This window comes from Crocodylus porosus, unplaced genomic scaffold, assembly GCF_001723895.1.
Source record: "Crocodylus porosus isolate Cpor-Errol unplaced genomic scaffold, CroPor_comp1, whole genome shotgun sequence".
Classification (NCBI taxonomy): Eukaryota; Metazoa; Chordata; order Crocodylia; family Crocodylidae; genus Crocodylus; species Crocodylus porosus.
In genome coordinates, this window is record NW_017728943.1 from 83,625,646 (window position 1) to 83,652,949 (window position 27,304).

The 27,304-nt window shown below is 40.7% G+C and overlaps 1 protein-coding gene across 1 annotated transcript in view; it reads right to left on the reverse strand.

Moving 5' to 3' along the window:
* The window catches only part of BIRC6 (baculoviral IAP repeat containing 6), a gene marked incomplete at its 5' end in the record, with an annotated part of 304,005 nt that overhangs the window by 43,421 nt on the left and 233,280 nt on the right, over window positions 1–27,304 (reverse strand). The window contains one exon of the mRNA XM_019548600.1: window positions 498–708. Coding sequence (XP_019404145.1) covers window positions 498–708 — 211 coding nt within the window. The remainder of the gene's footprint in view (window positions 1–497; window positions 709–27,304) is intronic.

Sequence of the window (27,304 nt, forward strand, 5' to 3'; positions counted from 1 at the left end):
GGAATTCACGTAATTAAAAAGCTTACTCTATTATTTTACATGTGAATTAACCTTTGAAAAGCTGTAAGGAGGTAATATACATGCAGGATTATGATCTTTGTAATTCTACTCTGATTACTCCTCCCCCACTTTAAAGCTTGGGATTTTAGTACTCACTTAAAGTACAAGATTAATGGCTCTGGAAAGTAGTATCTTCTACGTATCCACAGAATAGGCAGAACACACCAGCATCAGAAGAGCAAGCTTTCCTATACCGCTCTGCTAACATGCATCAGTTCTCACTGAGGTGGAAAAGATGGGAGTCTCTATGAATATTCAATTTTAACCACCTGGCAAATGACCAATTAAGGCTGTCAGCTGCATTCTTTCATTCTGGACTGTGGTACAAACATGGAGATATGATATTTATCTATAGTTCCTTTGTCATTTCTGAGAGGCAACAATCATTAAACATCTGAAGTACTTTTTAAAGGAAAGATCAGCATTGAAATGTTTACCTCAATCGGTTGGTGTAGGTATCCACACAGGTCTTCATTTTGGCCAACAAAGTGCCAACAGAAGCTTGAGACTCTAGCTGCTCTTCCTCCTCTTCACCGTTCTCCCCAGACAAAGGCAACAAGAGAGGCACCATAGATGTACACGAGGCAATAGCACGGAGCAACTCTAGCAGAGCTCTGTAGAGGGGAACGTGCCGGGCCATATCCAAAACTAAGAAAGAAAAGGATGTATGGCATTAAACAAGAAGAAAAACCCCCCTCCCATATGCCTTCTGATCTGACCACAAGTAACCAAAAGATTATGATGCAATTATTCTGCTTATCCTACTATTAAATAAATCTATATTCAGATGTATTCCACTGGAAGGAGGGGTAGAGGAGGAATGGGAGAAAAAAAAATCAAAAACAGCAAAAACAGGACACAAAAACAGGAGTTTTCAAAGGCCAAATCAGTATAGAGATACTTAACAAAAAAAAGAAAAGAAAAGAAAAGAAAAGAAGTGCTTAACAGACTATACATGTTAAAATGATTTTCCTGCTAGATTTGTTTAAAATATTTTAAAACCTAATGGAGAAATTCAACCTTTAGATGCATGTCAATGGTCAGGGTGACCTGAAATCTGGAGGAAAACATACCTTAATTTTACAGCAGTGTTATATATCAAGTTGTATAATGCTGTAATAACTGATTATAACCACATGCATGTTAACAAAAATTGGTCTTGTATGCCTATTTTTTGAGCAGAAATATTCCTGCAGTATACAGACCAATTTTCACCCCAAAGCATGCTAATTTAGACATCCTAGTATTTATTTGTAGGGACCTTACTAGAAAGGTTAAATCAGCAGGTTACAACCCAGAGTAAGGAAGAAAGCTCAATTTTCAGCAGTTTAAAATGCCCTGTGTTCAATGGTTTTGAGGATGTATGTCAAACATAAGAAAAACGGAGCAGCTTAAACTAGTACTATTCTGAATATGACAGCTAAGCAAAGCTCAAGTAAGTCAGTGGTGGCCAACTTGTGCGCCACAAGTGGCACAGTTTGCATGCGAGACGCATGATAGGAATCAGAAAACAAAGCAGCACGTCAGGGAGGGAGGACAGGGCAGGGATCAGATAGCAGAGCAGCATATCAGGCAGAAGCACAGGACAGGGAGCAGAAAGCTGAGCAGAAGCGGAGATCAGAGTGATGTTCAAATAGAGTACAGGGCTAATTTGTGACTAATGGTGCCAGAAAGATTGGCTCCAATTCCTGTGAGACTGCTTTAATGAAAGACTATCAAGGAAACAACTGTAGGTAAAAACAAATATTTCATTGGAAAATAACTTGCAAAACTCTATATAGGTTTCCCTCATTTTATGCGGGTTCTGTACATGTGAATTCGCTCTTATGCGATGACCCTTTTTATATCAAAATTCATTATATGCGACGTAAATTCACTCTTACATGATCAGTATGGTGGAAGCTCGCAGCCAGCTGCTTTATGTGGTGCATTGTGGGAGTGATGTGCACCAAAATATAATCTCCTGTATGGATTGTGCTCCTCGCTCCTTGTCTGCAACACTTGTTTCTGTAGTTGCCATTCCCATTACAGTAACATTCACCACCACCCTGTGGTTATGTGTACTAGTGAGTACCAAAACTGTCTTGTAAAGGTGGTAGCAATGGGTCCAGGGGTCAGTATAGTCGAGGTCTTGGAATGTTTGTTACATTGTAAAGTGGGTTTACTTCGTGTAAATTCAAGTTACGCACAGTTTTCCAGGAATGGATGTACAGCAGAAAGCAAAGGAAACCTGTACACATATTTTAAAGTATTTTTCTACTGTCATACTGTTTATTTTTCTTTTCCGCTTGCTATTTGAAATATCTAATGAATGTAATTTTAACTGAATTTCACATAATTAAAGAAATCCTCAAAAGGCAGCAATATTTAGATACTTTACACAGCTGCTTCCTCTGTCCTAAGGACATGCTATTTTTAACAGCACTGCACAGAAAATCATAGCTTTATTCAAAGGATTTACAAATGACTGCATTTCTAATAAAATATATTTTTGCTTTTTACAGAAAAAACAAGAAAAAACTGACAACTGGCATTAAAAAGAAGAGACATACAGAAGCATTTTAAATTTCATTTACCACACCTCACCCTTGGAACTAAAGGATATAAGCTTTCAATTCCCATTACCAATTCCTTAACTTAGAATAAGCATATGGGACAGAAAAAATAGCCATCCAGAACTGCATAATAGCTTGTTTTTCATATTTTGATACCAGTAAGATGGCTCAAGCTAGTTAGCCTTTATACTAAATGGAGGAATTGTCATGCTGAAATAGACTATGAGGCCAGCTGGTCTGGTATCCTGCCTTCAGCAATATGCTGGCCTGAAGTACTCCAGAAGTTTATTTAAAGCATATAGTATTTTTAATTCTAATTTTATCATAACCCCCTGTCCCTCCATACATCCTGATTTGGATTACATCTTCAAGTTTCCTAAGTCTAATTACAGATGGATTCTTTGCTCTGGACTACTACCCCTTAAATTACGGGAACAATGAAAAAGGATTATCCATAAACATCTACCCTCCACCCCACCCAACCCAACCCAACTTTCTCCACCTTGTACAAACAAATTTAAAACTACAGAAAAGTTGCCTGGAAAGGTACTGGCAGATTAGAGAAGGGAAGACAGACAATTCCAAAACCAAGCTCCTCTTAAAGAATGACCAGCCAACTTTCTCTGGTTATTATGCTGAAGGAGATCCAACTGGAGACCTTCTGTTGACTGTGGTAGGAGACAGAAAGATGATCTTTCCAATAACTGAATTATTCCCAGACCTTGGTTTTAAATGCTAATATTACATTTTCATGAAGCCAGACTAAAACAAGAATTCTAAGTTCTCTTAATGCCTTCATTATCTTTTCTTGCTGTATGGACGACCCTTTGTTCACTGCACATTTTAAGGTGACTGCTCTATGCCTATAATGGCACTGTTGCATTTCTCTGGGCAGAGTACTTTCCATTTTAAAGAGACCAATTGTAAAAGATAGGTTTTTCCTGGAGTTTCCTCTCAGGAACAAATGCCTTTCAAAGTTAAGTTTGCTATGTTTAAATATTAATCTTAATTTTTTTAAAAATCTCCCATTGGTTTTTATTCTGGAAAATTATTATACTTAGGGAGTGACAACTGATTTCTTTTACCTCTGGGTTTGCTAGATTTCTTTCTTGAGCAGCCAGCCATTCAAAACTGAGTGTCCTAACTGGATCTGTTGATTAGAGTGTTTGTCTTGCATTATTTTTGTCTAGAGCTTTAGTTATACATCTTCAGACTTATGACCTGTACAAGTGTGTGCTTATTTTTGAAGGGAAGAAGCTGGAAACAATAAGTTGGTTTTGTGTTCTGAGCAAAGAAAAGCTTATATTATACATCAGAAAAAGTTGTGTCAAATATCTTGCAAACCAGCTTATACCAGAAGTCACTTGCTGCACTGAACTGAAAATCAGACACAGCCCTCTGTCTGTGAGCTGGTCTTTGATGATTAAGGCACACTGCTATTCTGCATAAGAAAAAAAGGCACAATGAAAACTTTGTACACATCAATATATTTTGAAAGGGCATAAGACATCCCAAACTTCTTAACTCTGTATTTACCTGCAATTTGTGACACTTTCCAAATTACAGGCAACTCGTGAGCTTTAAGGCTAGGTACTGGGGGTACGTGAAGCAGGCAGTATTCGATTTGGATTTGGATTCAACCCGATTTGGGGGACAGTGACTTGATTCGCTGATTCGGATCACTGTCCCCTTTCGATTCAGCTGAACCTGAAGATTCGATTCTGATTCAGAGAATCAGTGATTCGGCCACTGACACAGCTTTATATGTTTTTTTCTATATACCTCAAGGTACCAGGCACGGCTTGCGAACAATGCGAAGGTGGGGCAGATGAAGTGTCCCATGGGAGCAAGGGGGAGTCCCCTGTGTGCTTGGCAGCGGGCCCGGAAGTAGACTGGAAGTATTTCTGGCCCACTTCCGGGTCTGCCACCAAGCATGAGGGGGACCCCCTCTGCATCCCGCCAGATCAGCAATCAGCCATGGGGGGACCCCAGGTGCTCCCCCAAGACCCAGGAGGCACCAGACACAGAGCCAGGAGATAGGGGAGTCTGCTGTGCGCTCTGTGGCAGACCCAGAAGTGGACCGGAAGTACTTCTGGTCCACTTCTGGGTCTGCTGCCAAGCATACAGGGAACCCCCATCCCGTGCTTCTGTGGGACGCTCTATCTGCCCCACCATCTCAGCATTCACAAGCCACACCTGGAACTCGAGGTATGTAGAAAAGACATATAAAGCTGTGTCTATGGCTGAATCGTCAAATCTCTCTGAACTGATTCAGAGGCTTGTGATTTGATTTGGAGAGATTAATGGGCCTCCTGATTCGATTCGGATTTGGAGTTTTGGGTGCCGAATTGGGCTGAATCTCTTTCAAATAGAATCAGCAACCAAAGCTTTGCACACCCATACTAGGTACAGACATTGCACTTTTACTGGTATAAGTGATCGGAAACCAGTTTATACCCATAATAGAACAGAAGTTCAGCGCACATAGACTGGTTTAAGAAATAACAGAACCTGGTTTAAGATTTGCAGCCCCCACCAAAGGGCAAATGCGTGTTCTGTTCACTACTAGTCTCAATTATGTTACTTAGAGAAAACTGTGCAACTTAGACTGATTCCACCACAGACTTTTTGAATGTCCATAGTTAACCATTGACATCACACTTGGATTACTAGTGCTAAAATGACAGTACTTCATAAGACAAATGCAACAATGCTCCTGTGTACATCTGTTTGCTAATCTCTCCGTCTCTCTGTGGTTCTGCTTGCTACATCTAAAAATGTCATAAAGGGAACTTTACTGGACTGATAAAGGCTTGTGAAGTCAGGATGCATTCAAATTCAATGATCTCAATGTCAAACCTATGGGGTTTCAGATTCCATGGTCACCTTTACTGTGTGTGCGTGTGCGTGTCTGTCTGTGTTTGCAACTTATTTAATTAGTCTTGATTTATGGCATATCATCATATACACATTCAGGGAGAGTGCTTCAGAAATATAAATCATACAGCTTTGTGAAACAGTTACCGAATTAGATCTTGCTCTGAAGTCCATTAGAAGAATCAGCTTAAAATTCAAAAAACATAGCAGTAGATATAGAACACTGACCTTCATATTAACTAATACAAGGACTTTGATTATGTTCATCCAGTAAAATCTAACTATGAGAATCTTCTGAGTACTGCCCTTATATCTGAACATCTTGCATTATACAGTCAGTTTCACAGAATCATAAAATACAGGGCTGGAAGGGACCCTCAAGAGGTTCAACCTCCTGATTAAAGCAGAATCAGCTGAAACCAATCTGTTCAAGCAGGGCTCAAATTACATTCAGACTCCTGGGGGGGTGGTCTGCAGTGGTGGCCGCTAGAAGCTGGAATGAGCGTTGCCTAGAGGGGGCTCATCTCTTATGGGGGGCTCAGGCCCCCTGAACTCCCCCATAATTCGAATGCTGTATTCAAGTCCTACCCTGGTGGCTGGAATCTGAGTCATAGCAGCTACCTGCTCCCTGCTGCCTCCCTGTTCCCTACCACCTCCAGTCCTATTCCTGCCATGAAGCACAGGGCCTGGCCATGCAGAAGCAGCAGTGGCAGTAGTTCCAGCATCCTGAAACTGCTGGCACAGAAAGCACTGCTGTATTGGCTGGGCCAGGGCCAGGGCCAAAACTACCCTGGGCCCTTCATCCCTCTGGATGAAGTGGGACTGGAGATGCGCCTGATGGTAAGCAGTGGGGATGGGGGACAGAGGCTACAGGGGGCGAGGGGAGGTAGGCTGGGGGGCAGAGACTACAGAAAGGGTCAGAAGCTCTAGGGCACTGCAGGGAAACAGAGACTGCTTCCCCACCCCCCACCTGCTCTCCTTATTGCTTTCCCTATTATAGCGGGATATCAGCTGAATCAGTCAAATCTCCTAATCACTCAGGCCCTGTCCCCCACCTGCTCTCCCAGCTCTTTGGGGAAAAAAAAGCCACCACACACTGGCTGTTGCCCAGCAGGGGGGGCAATGCCTGCTGCCCCACACTGCCATGAGCCCCCAACCCATGCCCGCTGTCCCAGGCCCCACCCCCCATGGCTGCCCCACCTGCCTCAGCTCCCAGCCCTTTATAAAAAAATCCAAAAACCTCTGCACTCACCGGGTGCTACCAGGTGTGTGGGGGTGATCTCTGCTGCCCCCCACTGTGTGGGGGGCTCTTCCATGAGCCCCCTGAAACCTGGAGGCCGCTGCAGAAGTTGGTGAATCTGGAAATTTTGGTTTTTTGTTTTTAAAAAGGGCTGGGAGCTGGTGTGGGCTGGGAGACCAGGCAGGAGATAGGGCCTGGCAGGGGTCTCCCCCCACTCCTCCAGCCTCCCCTCCCCCTACTTACCAGTTCGGAGTCTGGGTCCAACTCCCTGCTGCCCAAATCATCAAGGCTGTCTGAATCTTTTCCAAATTGATTTGGAGAGCTTTGAACCTATTTGGACCTTTTAATTGGTGCCCCGATTAGATTCGGAATTTGAGATTCAGCTGCTGAATTGGGCCAAATCTCCTCCAAATTAAATCAGCACCCAAAGCTTTGCGTAGCCCTACCTTCCAATAATTAGATTATACATGTGGAAAATTATAACAAATGTATAAATTTTCCATGTACAGACTCTAATTTGGATCTTAAATTCAAAGTTGTCTTGGTTTTAGGTAAATATATGTACACTATTTTCTGCCCTGCAATCCTCTTTACAACTCATTTTGTATTCCAGGTCTTACAGAATCCCCCCTTAATCTTGTCCTCTCCAGACCAAATTATCCCAATCCTTTTAACCTTTCATGATATGCTATGTTTTGCAAGACCTCTAATATTTTTAATTGCTGTCCTCTGGACTCTTCCCAATTCGGTCACATCTTTCTTGAAGTTCAGTACCCAGACCTTATGTACCAAGGGCATATTCAGCAAAAATAAAACAAGCAAACAAACAAACCAAATACACCCCCCCCCACACACAAATACCCAACTTCCCTCCCCTGCTTCCTCTCCCCTCCTCCCCAGCCCAGGGGAAAAAACAAAAACTTGCTTAAATCTTAAAAGATCAGACTCAACTATGTTACTAAAATGAGTTTTATCTACACAGCTTCTGGACTGTAGACATGTCCAGCTCTGTCAAATATTACAGTTGTCTTCCTTAATATTTAGCATGAAATCTTGGTTCTATTAAAGTTAACACAAGGTTTACCACTGTCTTCAAGCAAGTCAGGATTTCACTTTTAAACTGAGTGGCAAAATGTGATCTAAATAATAATTTTGTGCAACCCCTGAATCTTTAGATAATGCAGAATTTGCAGAATAGTTTTAATAAATTCATCACATAAAGAAGTATAGGAACAGGGACAAAACTGCTCATAAATATTTTTAATGGCATTCCTTTTGTCTATAGAATACATACAGCCACACAAAAACACATGAACAGTACTCAGCTAATTTCTAATCAATTGTGAAACCCTGTTTAGGGGCATGGGTGGGCATGTGAACCACTCAGCATGTTCTAAAATGTGTATATCCTCATTAGGTATGCAGGGGAGTTACTCTGGTGCCAGCTGGAAGGGGTGGGGGCCCACCGAGGGGCCAAGGAAGAACAGCTGCAGGGAGGTGACTGGAGAGCCTAGGGAGACTCCAGTGTGGAGTCTCCCCTTCGGAATGTCTCACTGGGGTAGTGGAATCTTCACTAGTAACAGACAGCAAAGCTGTCTCTGCTGAGATCTGAATTAATATCCCAGATAGGCACCCCGAAGACCAAGAGCAGGCAATTATTTCAGCTGGAGGGCCGCTTCATGAGTTTTGGTGAGCTGTTGAGGGCCATAAGGGCCCTGGTCACCATCTTGGGACCAGAAGTGCTGCCCCTAGCCCCTGACCTTTGCCATCGGAAGTCCCTTCCCTCACCCCCTGGAAGTACTCCTTTTGGGAGGGGAGGGTTGCCATCTTGGAACCAGAAAAAACCAAATCGTACACTAAAAGTCAAATGCCTACTATTTTAAATTGTATTTTAATTTTATTACAAAAAGTATTTTTGTCATGATCTCTGTTTGTGTACTGTACATAGAGGTGATTGCATAAAAACTCAAAATAAAGTCTTACTCTTGTATATTGTGTGTGGGGGGTATGAATGTGTGTGTATGGTGAGGAGTGGGGGGTTGTGAGGGGGTGTGCAGTGTTTGGGGACACAATAGGGTACATTGGCAGTGTATATGTGGGAGGGTTGTGGGGGCCAAGGTGTGGGTGTGTAGCATTTGTGAGGTGTGAATGAGGGTAGGGGGCACAGCTCCCCCTGGTGGCAGCAGCAGCAGGTGCTTGGGGCCCAACAGCACACGGCTCTGGCCAGTTCTGCACGTGGTGGCAAGGAGCACAGCACACACACAGCTCCTTGCACTTGCATGCCACTGGGGAAGCCCCATGTGATGGAGCTAGCTGCCTTCCCTACCCCTTCCCATGCAGGTCCTGGGACTCCAGCAGAAGAGGAGGGGAGCCCCATTCCCTGCTGGATTCCCCCTGTGGGAAGGTGACTTCAAGCACATGGGGAAACCTTTCAACCACAGCAAGACCTTCAAGTGACAGTTTGCCTTCCTGCTGGGCAGGACTGCACAAACAGATGAGCTCGGGGATGCTGGGGCCTCAGGGCTGACTATCCACAACTGCAACTGTGTTTTTAAGCACCTTTTGTTAGCCTTCATTTTATGAGTAAACAAGACTAAATATATGTTTTATGGTGCACTACAATTGCTTTACCCTTTACACGTGTTAAGTGCTTAAACCACGTAAGCTAACAAAAGGCAACACCCAAAATTTAGCAGTCTGGAGGAGGACAAAAGGACTTAGAGAAATGATTACAAGACTGGATGAAAAACAAGGAAAGAATTCTCAATGCTGTGATAAACTGAATGAGTCATCAGTTGTGTTGCTGGAGAGCACATCCTGAACTTCTAATCTTTTTATTTTAGCACAGGAGGTAATAAAACACATTAGACCAAAGGCAAAAAAATTACTGGTATGATTGCTTGACAGGACACTTAGATGGTTTTCAAGAGTTGGGTCTATTATCATAATCTATCCTAACCTTTACCTATAAACTACCAAAAAAGAAACAAAGGTGTTAATGTTTTTCACACTTTTAGGAATATCACAATTTGAATGTTATTACTCTACCTTAGTTAACTCAGGTTTGATACCTTAAGAGTAAGACAAGAGCACCTGGAGCATATGTTTTGATAGTGGTTGTGTGACAGTACATGCAAATAAATTAATAAAAAACATGAACAATACAAAGCACCCCTTTTAAGAGAATGGAAAATGGTGTTGAAAGTGTCTGGCTTCAGAATGAATGTCACTAGCTCTCATTAGCAGAGTCTCAAGTAGCGATATTAAAGAAAAACAAATGTCTGCCTCAGTGAGCTGTCTCCAGTTGTTTTAATGCTACTACACTGAGTCCAAGTCTGCATGCATTGGGTGTTATTTATTTATAGGAACAGCTTGACCTTTAATTTCATTGACTTTGGTCTCTCTAAAGAACTGCATTTTAGCGGAGGGATGGGAGTGGGATTGGAATGGAAAATGTACAATAAACAATATTCCAAACAACTGAGCAGCTCTCAGTTACTGAAGAGAAAAAGGAAAGCTGCTAGATAAATGTTGTACTTCTTTAAAAAAAAAAAAACTGTTCTTATATTTCAGTGGCATAATGTCTCAGTTGTTTTTTTCCCCCCACATCTGCTCTGCATCAAGCCCTGTCCTGAATCAACACTATTCAAATAGCTTTTATATTTCAGAAGTACTGCAATAATAGCAATTAAAAAAAATTTTAATAGACATTGATAGGAAGATTGTTGTCAGCAAAAAGACGTTTTCATATCCAAAATTTTCAGAACAGACTATTTTGGTAGCTGCAGTTCTGGGGCCTAACCTGAGATCTTAAAAAGATGTGTCATCTTTAGACATTTCTGAATATCTACATTCTGACATTAAGTTTTTGTTTTTCTTTAAAGACCTCTAAAGCTGAATAGCCAGGTGTTAAGACACGCAAACAACACGAATCACCTTTGAAAGCTTTGGCCATGGTCTAACAGTCCCCCAGAGAACAACAGTTGCTTAGAAGCATTTCTAAATTATATAGAACTATCCATAAATTTAAAACTAAACTGGCAACCCACTTATTTATTCATTACTAACATAATGTTAAGTAGATACAAACTATCCACATATGCTACTAACCTAAATATTAACGTCTGGAAAAAGTCCATGAGGGCAAACTGTTCCTTAGAATAATGATATTACTTTAAATTACATAAAAGAATAATACCACCTAAAGCTCAATAGTCTAATGACTCTTTTGCTTTCTTTTAATATTCTAAGAAACTCAAACCAAGAATAGCCAGGCCTAATGGCCCATTAAATAGATAATATTGAGCAGCACTAAATTCTTTTTCCAATTCATTTAACATTCTGAGTACAGCTTAATTGAATAAGGATGACAATATAGAACTTATACTACCACTTCGGTGGAAATACATTTAAAAAAAAAAACACTGTGGAGAGCACATGTACAAATAATTTTAAAAGGAAAAAAATGCATGTCCTACAATAGCAAAATCTTCATGCCTACAGAGCAACCAAGTAAAAAATTAAGTATGAGGAGGAAGAGTGGAATATTTATTACCAAATTGTATTCTATGCAACAGGCTCCAAATAAACTTTGTTTTTGGAAAGATGCACATGGTATGAGTAGATATGGTAAACCAGGACTGATTTTGCAAGGGAACACAGAAAAGCTCGCCTGTACTGTTTATATCATCATAGTACCAAGTAGTCCTAGATGCAGACTAATGCTGTAGAAACTTGCACTAAAACAGTGATCCTTGTCAAAGAGAGCTTATACTCTAAGTTTTTAACAAAAGGACAGCATGAAAAAAAATCCATCAGTTCCAAATATGCCCTTTTCCTTGTACAGTGAGAAAAGCTAAGTAGAAGTTTCCAATCAACCCTCCCTACATGATTTACCATGGTCTATTCTTTCACTAAATCCTTCATTATTTTGCTCCTTGAGAAAACAGCCACATTTTTTCCATTCCTCCTTTTCAGGAGATTCCCTGCCTCCCCAAATCTCTTGCTTTGGCATACCTTCCACAACTTTTTCCTTTTCATTTTTTTTAGCATCGGTGAACAGCACTGTGCTGTCCTTCAAGTGAGCATGGCACACTCATGTATACAATGACTGAGTATTTGCTGTGTTATAGCCTATCCCCAAATGGTAATATTTCAGTGCCTGCCTTAAACAGCAACTGCACACTGAGCAGAGATCTCCAATGAGCAACCCACTCTAACGTCCAAGTCTCCTATCTCAGGGGTTTTCAACCTTTTTTAATAAGTGTACCCCTGGTGGCCCCTTTTTTAATAAATGTACCGGGGGGGGGTGTTGAGGGGCCACATGCAGAGCGGGGGTGGGGGTGGCAAGCAGCCAGATGCGGAAAGGCAGGGGGTGTAGGGGGGAGAGAGTGGTGAGCAGCTAGACGTGGAGTGGGGTGTGGCGAGTGGCAGCAGTGCAGCGTCTATACGACCCTGCTCTTGCTCCACCAGGCCATGCACCTGTGAGGCAGTGGTGCGGGATGGCGGCACTCTATCCCTGCCCGCCCCCAATATCTCCCCTGGGACCTTTCAAAGTACTCCCAGGGGTAAGCGTACCCCCAGTTGACAGCCCCTGTCCCATCTAATATATTAGTTAGTTTAGAACCCAGTAAAATGCATGAATAATTCAAATGTCTTTCTACATGGATTTGCTTCTATTTATCAACAACTGGTTTCACCTGCCCCCATGTCTTCCCCTCCCACTTCCTGCAGAAGCAGACAGGAACCATGGCAGTAGCAGCAGGTGGCATTCCACCAAGTACTTACAGTTCCACTTGTAACCCTTTTTCAACTGAGGGTAGTTTTGTTTCAAAGGGAAATGACGAGGAAAAAAAAGAGGGCTGTAAAGGAACAGGATTTTAATTTGAAGAAAAAATTAATACTGTATTTTAAGGTACTTGGAAATGACTAGAAACAGCGATTTAGTTTTTAAACATGTCATAGGTCTTAAAAACAGATTTAGGCACCTGAATTGAGTAGAGGAATCAGTTTTAACAACAACAACAGGATTAAAAAGAATCAGAAGAGTCAAACTGTGGACTACTTTTATAGCTATGACATGCATCTTCCCCAACCCCTTTTACAGCCTTTGTTTATGAAACACTCGGATTATATAGCATAGGAACCCATTCTTTGCAACTTGTCTAAGATTAGACTTCATACTGTTCTAATGGAGGCAATGATTTACTTCATATAGTGAAATACTGGTGCTGGGAATTTTATTAAAAGAAAAAATTCAGGAAAATGAAAAAAAAACAAAATTAAGTAGTGGAAATTTCAGTTAATCAAACATAATTTGAGACGCAGGTGTGCAATATTGTGACCAGTAAGACAAATTACAACAGTTCTTCCAACTATATAATCAGTCCAATAAAAGATATTCTCAAACAAACCTTGCTGCTAACAGCAAACATGACAAATTCAATTAGACAAAAGGAAACAATCACTGCACTATGCAAATTACCTTCTTTCTCCTATTATTTACCCACCAGCACTACATACAGTATAGGCCTTGGGTTCAGGAAATCATGAACCAAACCACATCTCTAAGTTCAGGTATTCCATGCTTTTGGTTTGGTTGCAAAAAGAGGAGGAGGAGAGGAAGCATAAGCAATTATCTCTGAAGGACAAATTACAAATGATAAAACAGAGCAGACAGTGGAATCAAGAATAGTGTGCTGTTCAAAGCACCACCAACTGCAATATTTTTAAAAGACTGTGAAATTGAAAACCAAATCCAGGATGATGCACATGAAACACACAAGAAGTATGCCTTTACAAACATTTTTTAAGAGGTGGACAAGGCAGGACAAATTTGTGGATACACACGGAATGTATATAAACTCTGTGCTGCCACTTTTAAAGGCAGTATTAGCTGACTGAATTGTTTTTCTGGACATTATAGCATTATGTATAGAATAGCGTATGGTGAGAAAGCTGATGCTCATTTGACACTTCTGCTTAAATGGCAAGTAAGTGAACTGCAACGTGTCTTGAAAATTTAGTCAAGAGGTCATTTATAATGCAGACGAGATGGGTCTTTTTGCAGATGATGACCAATAAAACTTCAGCTATAAAGGGCAATTGCTATTATGGGGGAAGCAGTCAAAGTAGAGACTGATTCTGCTGCTCTGCTGCAATGCAAAAGGTGTAGATAAACTGAAAGGCATTGATAAACACCAACTGCAGAGACTTCCTCAGCCTGATGAAAGGTTTTTAAACCCAAAAGCTTGCTAAAATATTTTTCCAACTATTTAAAGTTGGTCTAATAAAAGATATCAGATTCACCCAAAGAACCTTGTCTGCCTATGTCCTTAGACCAACACAGCTACAACCTACCCCTCTGTAGATAAACTGAGGTAATTAGTAAATCAGCAAAGATAGAGCTTTATGTCCTTTAAAATTATGAACAGCTTGCCTTATGATTCTCGGTCTAACACAAAAGCTTGAATGATTCCAGAGTTGTTGTTCAAACAATGGCTTCTCTGTCTTGATCCTAGGATAAGGATAGTCTTCTGCCCACAGCTTGGCCCCAAAGACATTAAAAAAATGTGAAAGTGGAGCTCTTTCCACCCCATAGCACTAATGTGTTGCTGTCACCAGATTCAGGAATTACCTAGGCTACCGCAACAAGTTACAGATCAAGAGCAACTGCATAAAGTTTATAGTAGATTTGGAAATGAACAAGTCTCCAAATATCAATGTTTTTCTTGCCACTCAAATGACTGTGCATGAATAAACCTTAATCAGTCTGTCATAACCAACTGCTGGCAAAAAGCAGAAGCAATGCCAATCAAAATTAAGCAACAAGATGACAAAAGACTTCCAAAGCAAGGGAGTAGAAGCCAAGTATGTTAGAAAAAAGTGGGTTGAGGTCTTCAAGAAAACTGATGTTGTTTCTGGAGTGATATTCAAAGATTATACACATGTGGATAATGATATTTCTGATGGCATCAGATGTCAGACAATTCCATCGTTGTTGGAATTACAGATGCACAAAACAGAATGGGGAAGAGGAGGAAGGAAAAGAAGCAGATATGCAGAGCATCTATGTGTTCACTTCCCAGGGTTTTTTTAAAAAACATGGTCACTATCACGAAGGGCCCTCTCTCATCACTGAAAGCTGTTCCTGACAATATCAAAATGTGCAAATTCACTTCAACATCATTTAGAAAGACAAGAATTACAGGCATTATCATGACTACACAGAAGAGAACCAGTTTTTCTACACTAAATCAAACTGTATTGTATAGTACTACACTTTGGTATTAAAATAATGCAGTTCATAATTGTGGTTAGCTCATGTTTTTTCATTTGTTTTGTATCATGTACCTACATGTCTAGTTTAGTCACCCTTAGACCACCTGCTAGTGATCCCATGGAGCAGGTAATGATACCCTTGGGAGGTGCTCTTTAAACTGAAGCTTGTCAATTTTGAATGAAATGTCATTAGAAAAAATTACATTTTCAAGTCCACTTAAATATATTTATTCTGACATTTCACTCTATTTGTACAGCAGCTAATACAACAAACCCCCTTCCTTTGTCCTGAATAGCATCTTTTGATGTGGCTGTAACACCAGTAACAAAAATACTCCAGTAGCCTCAGAAGAAAATAGTACAATCAAACACAATTGCTCAAGGTTTACTGAAGCAAATCCAGAACAACTGTATTTCAAGTTTACAACCATAAGGTAATTTTCTTTTTCAATATAGAAGTATTTTGTTACAGAAAGAAGGTGCAGTTCAAGTTTCGTAAATAAGATTGCTAAAAAAAACAAAAAAACCAAAACTCCCCCCAAAAAAGCATAAGTTCCTCCTTATCCTCTTGCTTATTAAAAAGTTCAGGCTGAATGTTTACCATATTAATACTGCAATACAAAACACTTGCCCATGATTTCACCTAAAAATTTTTGTAAAATAGCTTTCAAAGCTCTGTCAAATCAATTTTTATAGCATCTGTAGAATATGCCAGTGGTCTCCAAGTGGGGTGCACAAGACAATCCATTGGGGTGCGGGAAGAAAATATTAGAACTTCCATTTATATTTATTTTTTGTCTAAAAATAAGAAAGAAATTAAGCTTCGCTAATATTTAATATATGGATCGACACTGGCGCCCTCACTCGGTCTGTATGTCAGACGGTCACGTGTCACATATGTGAGTAGTACATATATATAATTTATAAAGAAATAAATATACATATACTGGGGGTGCATGCTCAAAAATTTTTTACTGATGGGGTGCGTGATCAAAAAAGTTTGGAGACCACTGGAATATGCAATGATCGTTGCAATTACTGACAACTTAATACTGAAGCCACACTATAATAAAGTTCACAAGCCTGAAACCTTAATGGTATTCAATGACAATTAAAAAAACCCCTTATTAATACTCTAAAGATTAGAGTATCTTAGCACAACACTTAACAGCAAAGCAGACCAAAATATTACAGTTTTATCTGTTTCCACTTAAAAACTTTCAACTCAGCCTTGTTGCTATAGACACAGCCAAACACTAATGGCTTAGGCAGCCTGTTTCTTAAGGGGCCAAGCTTTTGTTTCCACGGTTTCTAAATAATTTACAGCTGCAGGCTTTCCCCAGCCCAGCTTCTTCACTGCACCTTTCTAAACATATGATATATGAATGCAGTTCATGCTGCAGGCTACAGTGTCAGTTCCAAACTTCAAGCCCTACTTGCTTTTTGCTTTTCTAGTTCAGACTAAACCTGAGGCTACCCTCTTTTATAATATGTCTAATTAACACTCTAAATTCTCTTATGTTTTGAGGAAAAAGTTTGCCTGAAGAACCCTTTGCATTCAAGGGTCTGTAAGAAAAACATCAAACCTTAATCACAAAGCAATTTTAAATGCTGATGTTCCTTAGTTTTTGTTTTTTGTAATTAGCTTGACTTGTCAATTGTTCCTCAGTGTTTTCACAGTACAGTCTAGAATATCAACATAAAAGGCATCAGAAAAGACTAATGACACTTCGCAATAAGGTATGACAAAGCGGTTGAAATAAGGATAAATTGCTCTCAAAAAAGCTCTTAAATCTGACAAGATGAAATTGCTATCATGCTCTATAGATTTAAAAAAAAATACATACATAAACACACACACACACAAAATACAGGTCTCAGTTAATTATACAAAAACAAGAATATTTCAGAAAGACAGCTACTATATCAAAAGCTCCATAGATTTCAGCTGATGATATATGAAAATGGAAAACTGCAAAACATAATATATTTCTATGAGCATTAATTCTTATATGTGGTATAGGTATGAACTTATGAATTCAGTGACACCAGGCTTGGCCATAAGAAGTTATCACAGTATTCAAGTTTTGATTATAAGAGCATCACAAATTAGTTTTGGTATATAAATCTGAGAGTACTATTTATTTGGGGACATTTTCATTTCTGTAATGGACATTAGTCTATCACCATTCTGGAGTGGCTGTAGTTTAGATTAATGGGTCATTTTCCCATTACTTTTAGGAAAGTTAAGTATTTATTGGTAAAGCCAATCTCATGTTGGTTCACATCACACTGCAGCCCAAGGTAGGCTTTTCCCAGAAAGTCTGGCAAAAAACCCAGAAAAACTGTTAAGTGTACACCTTCAAAAGCACTTTTCAATTATAGAAGGAAATATGAATGCATGACAAATTAACTAAGCGTGGAGTTAGAAAAGTTATCTGGCAGTAATGAGTGGGCTGCATATCCCTACACTTCATTGTCAGACTTTTTTTTAAAGGTATAGAATTTTCATGAAAAAGTATAAATTCAGGAAGGTGGCATGAAATGCACACATTTACAAAAGATCATGTAGAATTGAAATAGTACATCAATTAATGAAATTACTGTAAGTTATATTTAGACAGACTTGAATCAGAAAAACTGTTAAGAAAAAAACCAAATCCTTATGATGGGAAAGATTAACAGATATATGGAAAACTGCTGAAGTGAGGCAACTTGAACTACAAGTCAGTAAAATATAAATTGAGGGAGCAAAACTATAATAGCTCTTAACAAATCCATGGCCGTGTCAATTTTGCAGTTATGCATTTTGCAAGAAAATCTATCTTGCCAGTCATGCTCCAGAATCTCAGCTTCCGTTTAGTATAAAAATAAATTTCTAGCTACTAAAGCCATGAGAACAAATCTCAAAAAAGGTGCGCTGAATGTGAACTAATGCCTACTGGACTCTATAACAAAACTATAACTGGCTGGAGAAGTGTGAACTGCCTCAGACATCTCAGTAGGGGCCTTACTGGAGTCAAGTAATGGCATAACTGAAAATCTGGGGAGGTTAAATGGGGTTCAAAATGGCCACCTGATTTAAAACTTAGCTTGTCCTGGTGCTGACCTTACAGACCTGGTCTCAGTGACCAACAATCAGTCTAAATCTGTAACTGCACAGAACTCGGTCTAAAGAACTGCAGAACCCGGTTTAAGATGAACTCAGATCAATGTAGCATGGAACTTTGGTACATTTTCCTTGAGTAGCTCCAGGTCTGGGAAAAACCAGCCACTGGCCCAACTTCTGGCACTGCTCTTTTCACTCACCCCGCCTCATACTAGGCTACTTTTGCCTTCCCCCCTGGCCCCTTGCTGTCCTCCAGGCCCCACCCTCTCCCCAACCAGCTAGGCCTCTCAACTCCTATCCCACAAGTCATGTGGATGCAGCCACTTCTATCAGTGCTTGCTGTTGCTGGAGCCAAGCAAGTAAGTCTTGGTGGGGGGAGGGCAAAAGGGATAGGAGTGTAGGTTTGCTGCAGAGGACCCCACGCCACACACTGGTTGCACTGGTTTTATCAGCATTCACTGCTGCTGCAGCCAAGCAAGAAGTCTTGGTAGGGGGAGGTGTGGGAGAGAGAGGGGTACAGGTTTGCTGCAGCCTACCCATCCACAGTTCATGCCTGCCCTGCCTACCCAACCCATGGCATGCACCTGCCCTTGCCACCCCACCTGTGGACTATGCCAGCACCATCTGCGGGACATGCCACCCCCCATCCATGGGTTGCACCGGACCACCATGACTCTCAGATCACACCTACCCCCACCCCTCATAGGCCTCCCCCATCCTCTCCAACCTGCTGGACCTCTAGCCCCCCATCAGCTAGAACCCTCATCCTGATTAATCTGATATTGGGCAGCCATTTTGATCCATTTCAACTTACTCCTAATAGCCCCGAATGTCTATTTTTAGCCACAGTATTAGGACTGTAAAGTAAGCAAACATGATTCTGAAGATGAACCCAGAGGTTTCAAATAGGAATCCACGGCAATTCAAAACATTCTGACGTTATGATTTTTGAATCCTTTACAACAGAAAAATTGTTCTACTTTTTTTGCAGTCAAAAAACAAGTGAAAACTAAGAGCCAGCATTATCCAAGAGGTGCCTCGAGTCTTAAAAAGCTTGAGAACCATGGTCCTAGAGACTACAGGTGTCTGTACATGTGCACAGCACCTTGGAGCCGACTTGATTAATAAAGTCTGCTGGAGGGAGCTTATTAGCGCACTCCAGCCAGATTCTGCGTCTCTTGTATCAGTGTCCCCATGCTTCAAAATGGTGGCAGGGGTACTTTAATTAAATCTTGTGCAGTGAGTTTTAGTTAAAAGCACCCCTGCCACCATTTTGAAGCATGGGGATGCTGATACACGAGATGCTGTGGACACTTGAATTAAAGCAGCTCTCAGAACCACTCTAATTAAAGTGCCCTGCCACCTTAGAGTAGCAGTTAAGAAACTAAAGCTGTCTTTAAGATCCCTAATACTTCTTTAAGCACATACTGGCCAGAAGGTAATTTCTGAACTGAAGTGTCAATACATCCTCGTAGTTGCTGAAAGCCATTTAGAAGGGCCATCCAGAGAATGAGGGAAAAAATCTAATGCCGTGAACAATCAATCATTGCTAAAAATCGTTGTTACAATTACAGCAATTAGTACTTTTCAATTATGAGCTACAGAACTATGTGTTTCGGTATGCAAGCAATAAGAACAAAGTGGGTATTTTTGTTAAGACACAATGCATTAACACTGCTGCAGAACTGTATCCCATTCTGCTGGGCACCATGCAAGGCATGGACTACATCAAGAAAGAAAATGCCATTATAAAAACGCATGCTAATTCAGCTGATGAAAAACAGACAATGTTTTAATGAAGTATTCATCATAAAAGGCAATTCAAGGATAAAGTTATACTCAAATGATGCATCTAGCTGCAATCAAGAATGCCAGCATAAACCTGCATTGAAAACTACTAGTATAACTTATGTACATTTATTAATCTTCAAGAGAAGACTATGAGACTCTTTTATCCAATATACACTATATTCAAACATTTCACTGAATACATGAGAGAACGCATGAGAAAGAATACTGTTTTGCTGGACTTATCCTGAGTTTATATATAGACCAAAATGTAATTTATTTGAAACTCACCTTCTGCTATCATATAATGCCATAGCAGGAAGATGTACTATTAAGCCAATAAAAATTGCCTTTTATATTTTTTTCTTTAAAACACATCCAATGAAACTTAATTCTACTATTTAAAGTAAGTTACAAATGTCAAAATAAGCTTCCATTACAACTGTCAAAAAAGCATTAGAAGAAAACCACATCCAAGAGAATCCGCTCTTAAGGATTTAATGGATTTATGCAACTATTTTTCAATATAAAGACTTCCTTTTGAAGTGGATGGTCTTAAATCTGTTTGTAGCCTACCAGTGAAAAGTAAATAAATATTTACATGGAAATGCTTGGTTCTCTTCTTGTACTACAATTGCTGAGTAGAATATTTTAAATTGGCAGAAAAGGACAGAAAGTACAAATAAATTCCCTTTTATGAATCTTTAAATACACCAGTTCAAACTGATGAGCTGCAGATGACAATCACTTCTACCAACGATTAGACAATTTGTAACTAATTCTAGGTTGTAACAGATTAGTAGGTAGGTCCCACCAGAAGCTGTACTCAATACATAATGAACGTTTCAAAGGATGTGAATAAAATATTAACATTAATATTTCCTTAGCAATATCATTATTATTCTAAAAACAGCAGAGCATAGGTGAGACTCTTCCTCTCTGAAGAGAGAGTTAGATAAGAAAGGATGGGACGGCAATTAAGAAAAAATGTTAGAGGAAGTACTTAGAAGTAGTACTGTCCTACTCCCCCAGGTAGAAAAGATGGGAACCTCAAAAACACCTCAACTAGGTCCAAGACTTCTGTTGCTACCTCAGATTCCCTTGCACAGGGGTACAGTTGGACAGATGGAAAGTGAAGAGGGCACCCTCTGTGGTCTTTAGCAGTGGAGTTGCCAAACCCCACACTACTTGAACCACTGGTACCAGGGGTCCATCTAAAAAGTTATCCTCAGAGATTTTCAGCTTTAATTTATGGATGGCTTTAGCTCTTGTAGAAGAAAAGATTTCCTGGAGTAGTTAACTAGAGCCAAGTATATTTTCATCAGAGGTCTTCACTTCTCATTGAATAATTCTAAAGACATATAGAAAACTGACTGATGAATGAAATTAACGGTGTATGTTGCTCATATAGTCAGATACTGGGTGAATGGCATGAATGTGTTTTCCTCAAATCTTTTTGTAAAAGTCTCTCCAACTCTTCTGTGGGAAGTAGGTGAATTAGCACCATCAATTTTCAATTAAATAAGTTTGATTAGATCCAGGAAAGGGCAATTAGATTTATAAGGGAACAGACTGGAAAGAATGAATGGCAACCAGCTGATGCTAGATGAGTTGGGGGATCTAGCTGAACTGCAAAGAAAGAACCAACATTTAGTTGTGACTGTAGGGCTCTTTCTGGTGTCACAGATGGTCTCAAGGGTTTTCTTCTTCTCCATCAGAAAAGGGGGGAGGGATTCAAGAGACTTGTTTGTTTAATCTCTGGTAACAGAATTAAAGGGTTTTATTGAAAGATCATTTAAGGCAATGGGAGCCCAACCTTTTTGGCAGACGTTCCACAAATTAACGCCCACACCCTGCCCACCTGCCACTTCAATCCCTGTACTCCTGCCCAATCTATTGTTCTGCCATGTTCCCTGTTTTTTCCCTAGTTTGTGCTTCACACATCAGCTGCCCATGCCACTTGCAGCATGCATGCCACAGGTTGGGCCATCCTTGCTCTAAAGACCCAAGCAGGAGCTTCTTTAGCTTCAGTTCAAAGATTGTATGGGCATGAAAGCCAAAATCCTGAGGGAAATGCACCTGCTAGAAAAAATATCAACTGAGCAATTTGGACACCCACAAAACCACCAAAAATCTATCCTTCATTTGATATACTAGCTTTGACTGTGTCAAATTAAGATCTCTGCCACTGTTTTGAAGGCTTTGTTTCACATTTCAGGATCAAGGAGATGATTACTGCAGTTTCCTCTGTTCCTTTGGTACAATGTAACTGCTTGCCACAGGGGAAACAAAACTGTCTCAAGGGCTGATTCAAGATAGTGGAAATAATTTTATAAACTAGGAGCCATATAATAAAAGTGCATCTTTTATTAAGAAACAGAACGCGACCCCTGGGGGGAGGGGTGATAAGCATGGTAAGAACTTGAGATCAGCTGTTTAATCAAATAAAGACTACCTTTGTGCTCAGTGTTTGTTAGGTGTATGATTAGAAAAAAACCCCCAAATGAACGACGACAAAAATCAAACACCTTCACTGCCTGAAAATCCCAGATGTCCAATTTTTAGTCACTGGTGACGTCATACTCTGACCTGCTTACTAGCTTTCCAAATGACCCTTTACAGTTCCTTATTTTTGCCAATATTTAAAGGTCTCCCTAGCTCTTTTAGAAAAAAAAAAAAATCTGTAAAAGGTTAAATTTAAATATTACAACACAGGAAAAAAAGGACAACTCCTAGTTTTGCACTCCAGTGAGGCTGGAAACCCTTACTCACTTAACCCCTCCAAAATAAACAAAAGGGTTGTAAGTGTTTCTGACAGTCATTCCTGTCAGGATATTAATAAATCAACCTTGCTAAAGACATCATAATCCATTCCTGCAGCTCAGAGATTTTTGAAGAACAATTTTTTTTCCCCTAATGGGTGCCCTAGGTACCTAGAATTTTGAAAAGTATTATTCATGGTGCTTATAGACTCTTCCTCATCTGAGAGGCCTTCAGTCCTATCATGTTGCCCTTATACAGCAGAGTAGTTGACATGAGGGGGGGCAATGGCATACCAGTCCTGAGCACTGACTTAGAGGAGAGGAGAGATGAAAAATAGCACCCACTGTGCTGCTGGACTGGATGCAGCTGTCAACAGCAGCTGCTGCCCTGCATGCTACAACTGTCCAGGGCATAGAACTGTCCAGTTACACCTCTGCCTCTATATCAAATTCCATAGTTTGATTATACCAATCTATCAGGAATGCAAGTGGGTATACGTTCCAGGAAGAAGGAAAAACACGTTCTTAGTATGTGGAACAAAATGTGCATTTGCCAATCCCTGTTTATGAGACAGTATTTTGATTTAAGTATTAAAACAATACAAACATATATGCTTGCCCCCTTACCACTCTTTCTGAGAATATGCATACCTGATATATGAGGATTTCATGGAAGTGAGCATTTTTGGGGGAGTAACTTGGCAAAAATATTGGTGGCACACTTTGTCAGGTTTTTAAAGAGGCCTAGCAGGAATGGAGGTGGGATTTGTTAGCTATACACTGGCCAAAATAGAGGGTACTACTCTTCAGTGATGCATCTAGCAGGAAAGATGAGATTACAGTCATGTATCTAAGGTGCAGAAACTATTCCCTACTGGAAGCAATCAAGGCTGAGGAGAGTGTAGGTGTTTTGATTCCTCCAGACAGCTAGGCAGATCTATTTGACTTAGAAGTCAGGCACAGATTAGTTGCACACATCACAATGCCGCATGAATATTTCAGGATTCTCTGGGTAAGAAGGATGTATCTGAGCTATTTTTGGGGAAGAGGGTATGTCTCAGGAAGCTGAGACAGAGAAGATATCATTGTAGCACAGAAGTATTACTGCATCCCAAAGTGGATTCAGCTTTATTATACTGTTCTGTAACTTGACACTAGGGACACTAAACCCTATAAAGGCATGATGGAATACACAGGATCTGTGAACTCATTTATATCTGGCACTGGGACCACAAGCTTAAGTTCTGGTCACAGGGAAACTTTAAGGAAGAATGAGATACAGTACTATATTCTGATTTAAGTAGCACTTAAAATTTAGGACTGCCAGAACACAAGCAGCATTAGTGAAATAGATTTTAACACAAACAAGTGCCAAGGAAAAAATAATTAAAAGGGTTTCTCCAACACCTGAAAGAAAAATTGTATAGCAAAAAGAAAACACTTCTGAAAACTTAACCTACCTTTATACTACACATTGTATTCTTAAAGGCAACATAAAATAGGAGGGCTTTTTTAAAGAATAAATTCTCCAAATTTAGGTTCTATATACTTTAACATTGATATAGAATGAATAATTATTCACCAGAAAACAATATTTTTACATTATTCAATAAAATCTGACGCTTTCAGATAAAACTCTACTCCAATACAATTTCCTATGAAAAACAAATGTATATAATTTAATGCAACCAAAACGGTCTCTTTTCCAATATAAAGTAGATGTTTCACAAAGTATAAGATGGCATCTATTTATCCAATCCTACTTTTATACCCCTTAGTTCTACTAAAAATGATAAAAAGTAAAGTAGACAGCATAGATTTATTGCGGGTGATAATGAATAATGAAGCATTACTTGGTCAGGAAAAACTAGCTTTTAAATTCTGTCATTTCTAATGTTAAAATTTCTGAAAACGTCTGTAAAAAGTTTCTCTCTCTATTGTTGCAGACAGGGAGCAAAAATATTTTCAACCTCAACATTAAGTTCTTTGTTTGGAAGTCCCTATAAATTTTGAGACTTGAGTCAGTAGAGTTCTTGGTGCAAAGGAGATTATTTGTGTAAACAAATGAATACAGATGTCTACATGCAAAGCTGTATGTGTGTACACCTATGAAAAGTCTCTAGTCTATCTTCTTGGCCAGTATAGGGACAGCACTGAGCCAAGACTAACAAGGCTACTTCTTTAGGTAGTCTTTATGGCTAGGGACAGACATTCAAAAAGTCTGAGCCTGAACTGATTCAATCTTTGCAGGTTAGTTTAACTTGCAAAGATTGAACCAGTTTGCAAGTAAATAGACATTCCCTTTTCATTTTGGAAATGCAGGCACATGTCTGCAGTGCTTCAGGCCAAAAGCCCAGGGTGCTAAAGCAGTTCTTGCTTCCCTTTCACAGGGAAGCTGAGCTGAGGGGGGAAGGGGAGGTGGAATGGCCAGGCCCTGGCAGGCTTGAGTAGGACTGAGGAGGTGTTTAAACCCCCACCTTGGTCCACAGGGTTTGGAGGGTGAGGGAAGAGGGAGCATGGCTGCGGGGTGAGAAATGAGGAGGAGGGGAGAGCTCTGTCCACCCTAGCAGCTCCTCTACTGCTAGAAACAACCTAGGCACAGAGCACTGCTTGGCCCCAGAGGGGGACTCTTCCCCCTCTTCCCTCTCCCCCACAGCTGTGGGGTGGGGAAGGGTGGCCTCTGTGCGGTGCTGGATGGGGACTCTTCCCCATCTTTTGCCACCCCCCCCCCACCCCAACTGCCAATGCCAGGTGGGGAGGGGGGCTCTGAGAAGGTCTGCTAGCCCCAGCCACCCCCTCTGCTGCTCCCCAGCAGACCCCAGCTGTAGTAGGGGGAGGGGGAGGGAAAGGAGGGAAGAATTAACCCCCTTCCTGACCACTTTGCCTTAATGGGACCATTAATGGGACCTTAATGCCAGCTGGTGTCTTGCCACATTCCCACCCCTGCTTAAGCTACAGAGCAGAGGGACACGGCCAACCATGCTCCACTGGAGCAGACAGCCCAGCCTAGAGAGCATACTGGGATGTTGGGTGACTCTGGCTTAACTTACACCAGGAAGGGGTCTCGAACAGACAATGCATAAACCAGTTTGAGCTCAATCAGTTAAGTTTGATACTACATTCAACAAGGTTTATCTCAAACCAGTCTCAGCCATTTTAAAACTGGTTTATGTGCACTGAACTTATGTTCTGCTATAGTCTTAAACCAGTTTCTGATCACTTAAACCTGTTTGTGTGTAATGTTTTTCCCTATCTTAGGGTACTTCTGGTTTCCAGCAAGATTTATGGAAGTAAGCCCATCTGGTGGTAACTAAAAGATTATTTTAGTTTTCTGTTGCCTGCCATGGCACTTTTCAAAATGTAGTACATGCTTAATTTTTAACAAATGGATTTTTACTAACCTCACACTTGGACATGCATGTGCAACCAAGGAAACAGAAATTGAGCAGCAATACATATTGTGTGAAGCTTAATAATTATCTCTGTTATGCTTTGTTCATATAAAATGAACAGAAAATACATTTAGCTCTTGATTTCTGTAATTTTCCTCTGGCCAGATTGTATTTTTCTGTATAGTATTCTTTCCCTCCTTCACCTCACTCCACTCCTTCAACATGCATGCACACATACGTGCACACGTGTACACACACGCGTGCGCGCACACACGCACACACACACACACACACACACAGTGCACAAAATGGCCATTAAAACCCTGACACCAAAAAATACTCAATACTCAGAGAAAGGGGGTGAGGGGGCAGAGAAGTGCACAGATGAACTCTCAAAGTACAATAGTTATCTTAGTGAATGAGCAAATGTCACAATATTCTGGAAGAGCTCCTTGGTGTCCCCTGTTGGGGAATTTGCAAGCACAGCATGCCCCATTGAAAATGGAAGGTGAAGAAATCTAGACAAAAAAAATGCAGCAAAGCAAGGACCAGACTGATTCGAAGTCCAACAGATAATAAATAGTGAAAATAGGCTGCTTTGAAACCTCTGTAATAGATACCTTCCTCACATAGGCTAGGTACAGACATTACACTTACACTGGTATAAGTGATCAGAAACTGGTCTATATTTGTAACAGAACAGAAGTTCAGCGTGTACAGACTGGTTTAAAAATGGCAGAACCCAGCCTACAATTGATCCAGGTCTATGTGGTATCAGACTTAAGTGACTTAGGTTACACCAGTCTATCGAACTTCTGTACTAGATCGTCTATTGATTCAGGGTAGGTTGTTGTTCTCTGGCATCCCACGCTCCCTTGTGGCTCCCACTAACCCCCCTTTGCAGGAAGATGTGCTAGCACTTGGCCCAAGCTTGGCTGCTCCAGATGAGCATCCAGCCAACCCCACCCCTGGGTTCTCACAGAGCCAAGTCAGCACAGTGGCTGACACTGCTAGGGGAGAGATCTGCTTGGCTGTACCCAGCAGCCTGGTTCTGCTCCCTGGGGTTGCATCAGCTCGCAGAATCATGGGGGTCTCTGGATGGGTGTGCAGGAGCCCACCCAGAGAGCCCCATGCCTCTGCAAGTGGATGCAGCCCCAGGTAGCAGAAGTAGGCTGCTGGCCATGGCTGAGCAGGCTTACCTCTTGTCTGCCAGCAGCTGTCATGCATATGCCTGATGCTGC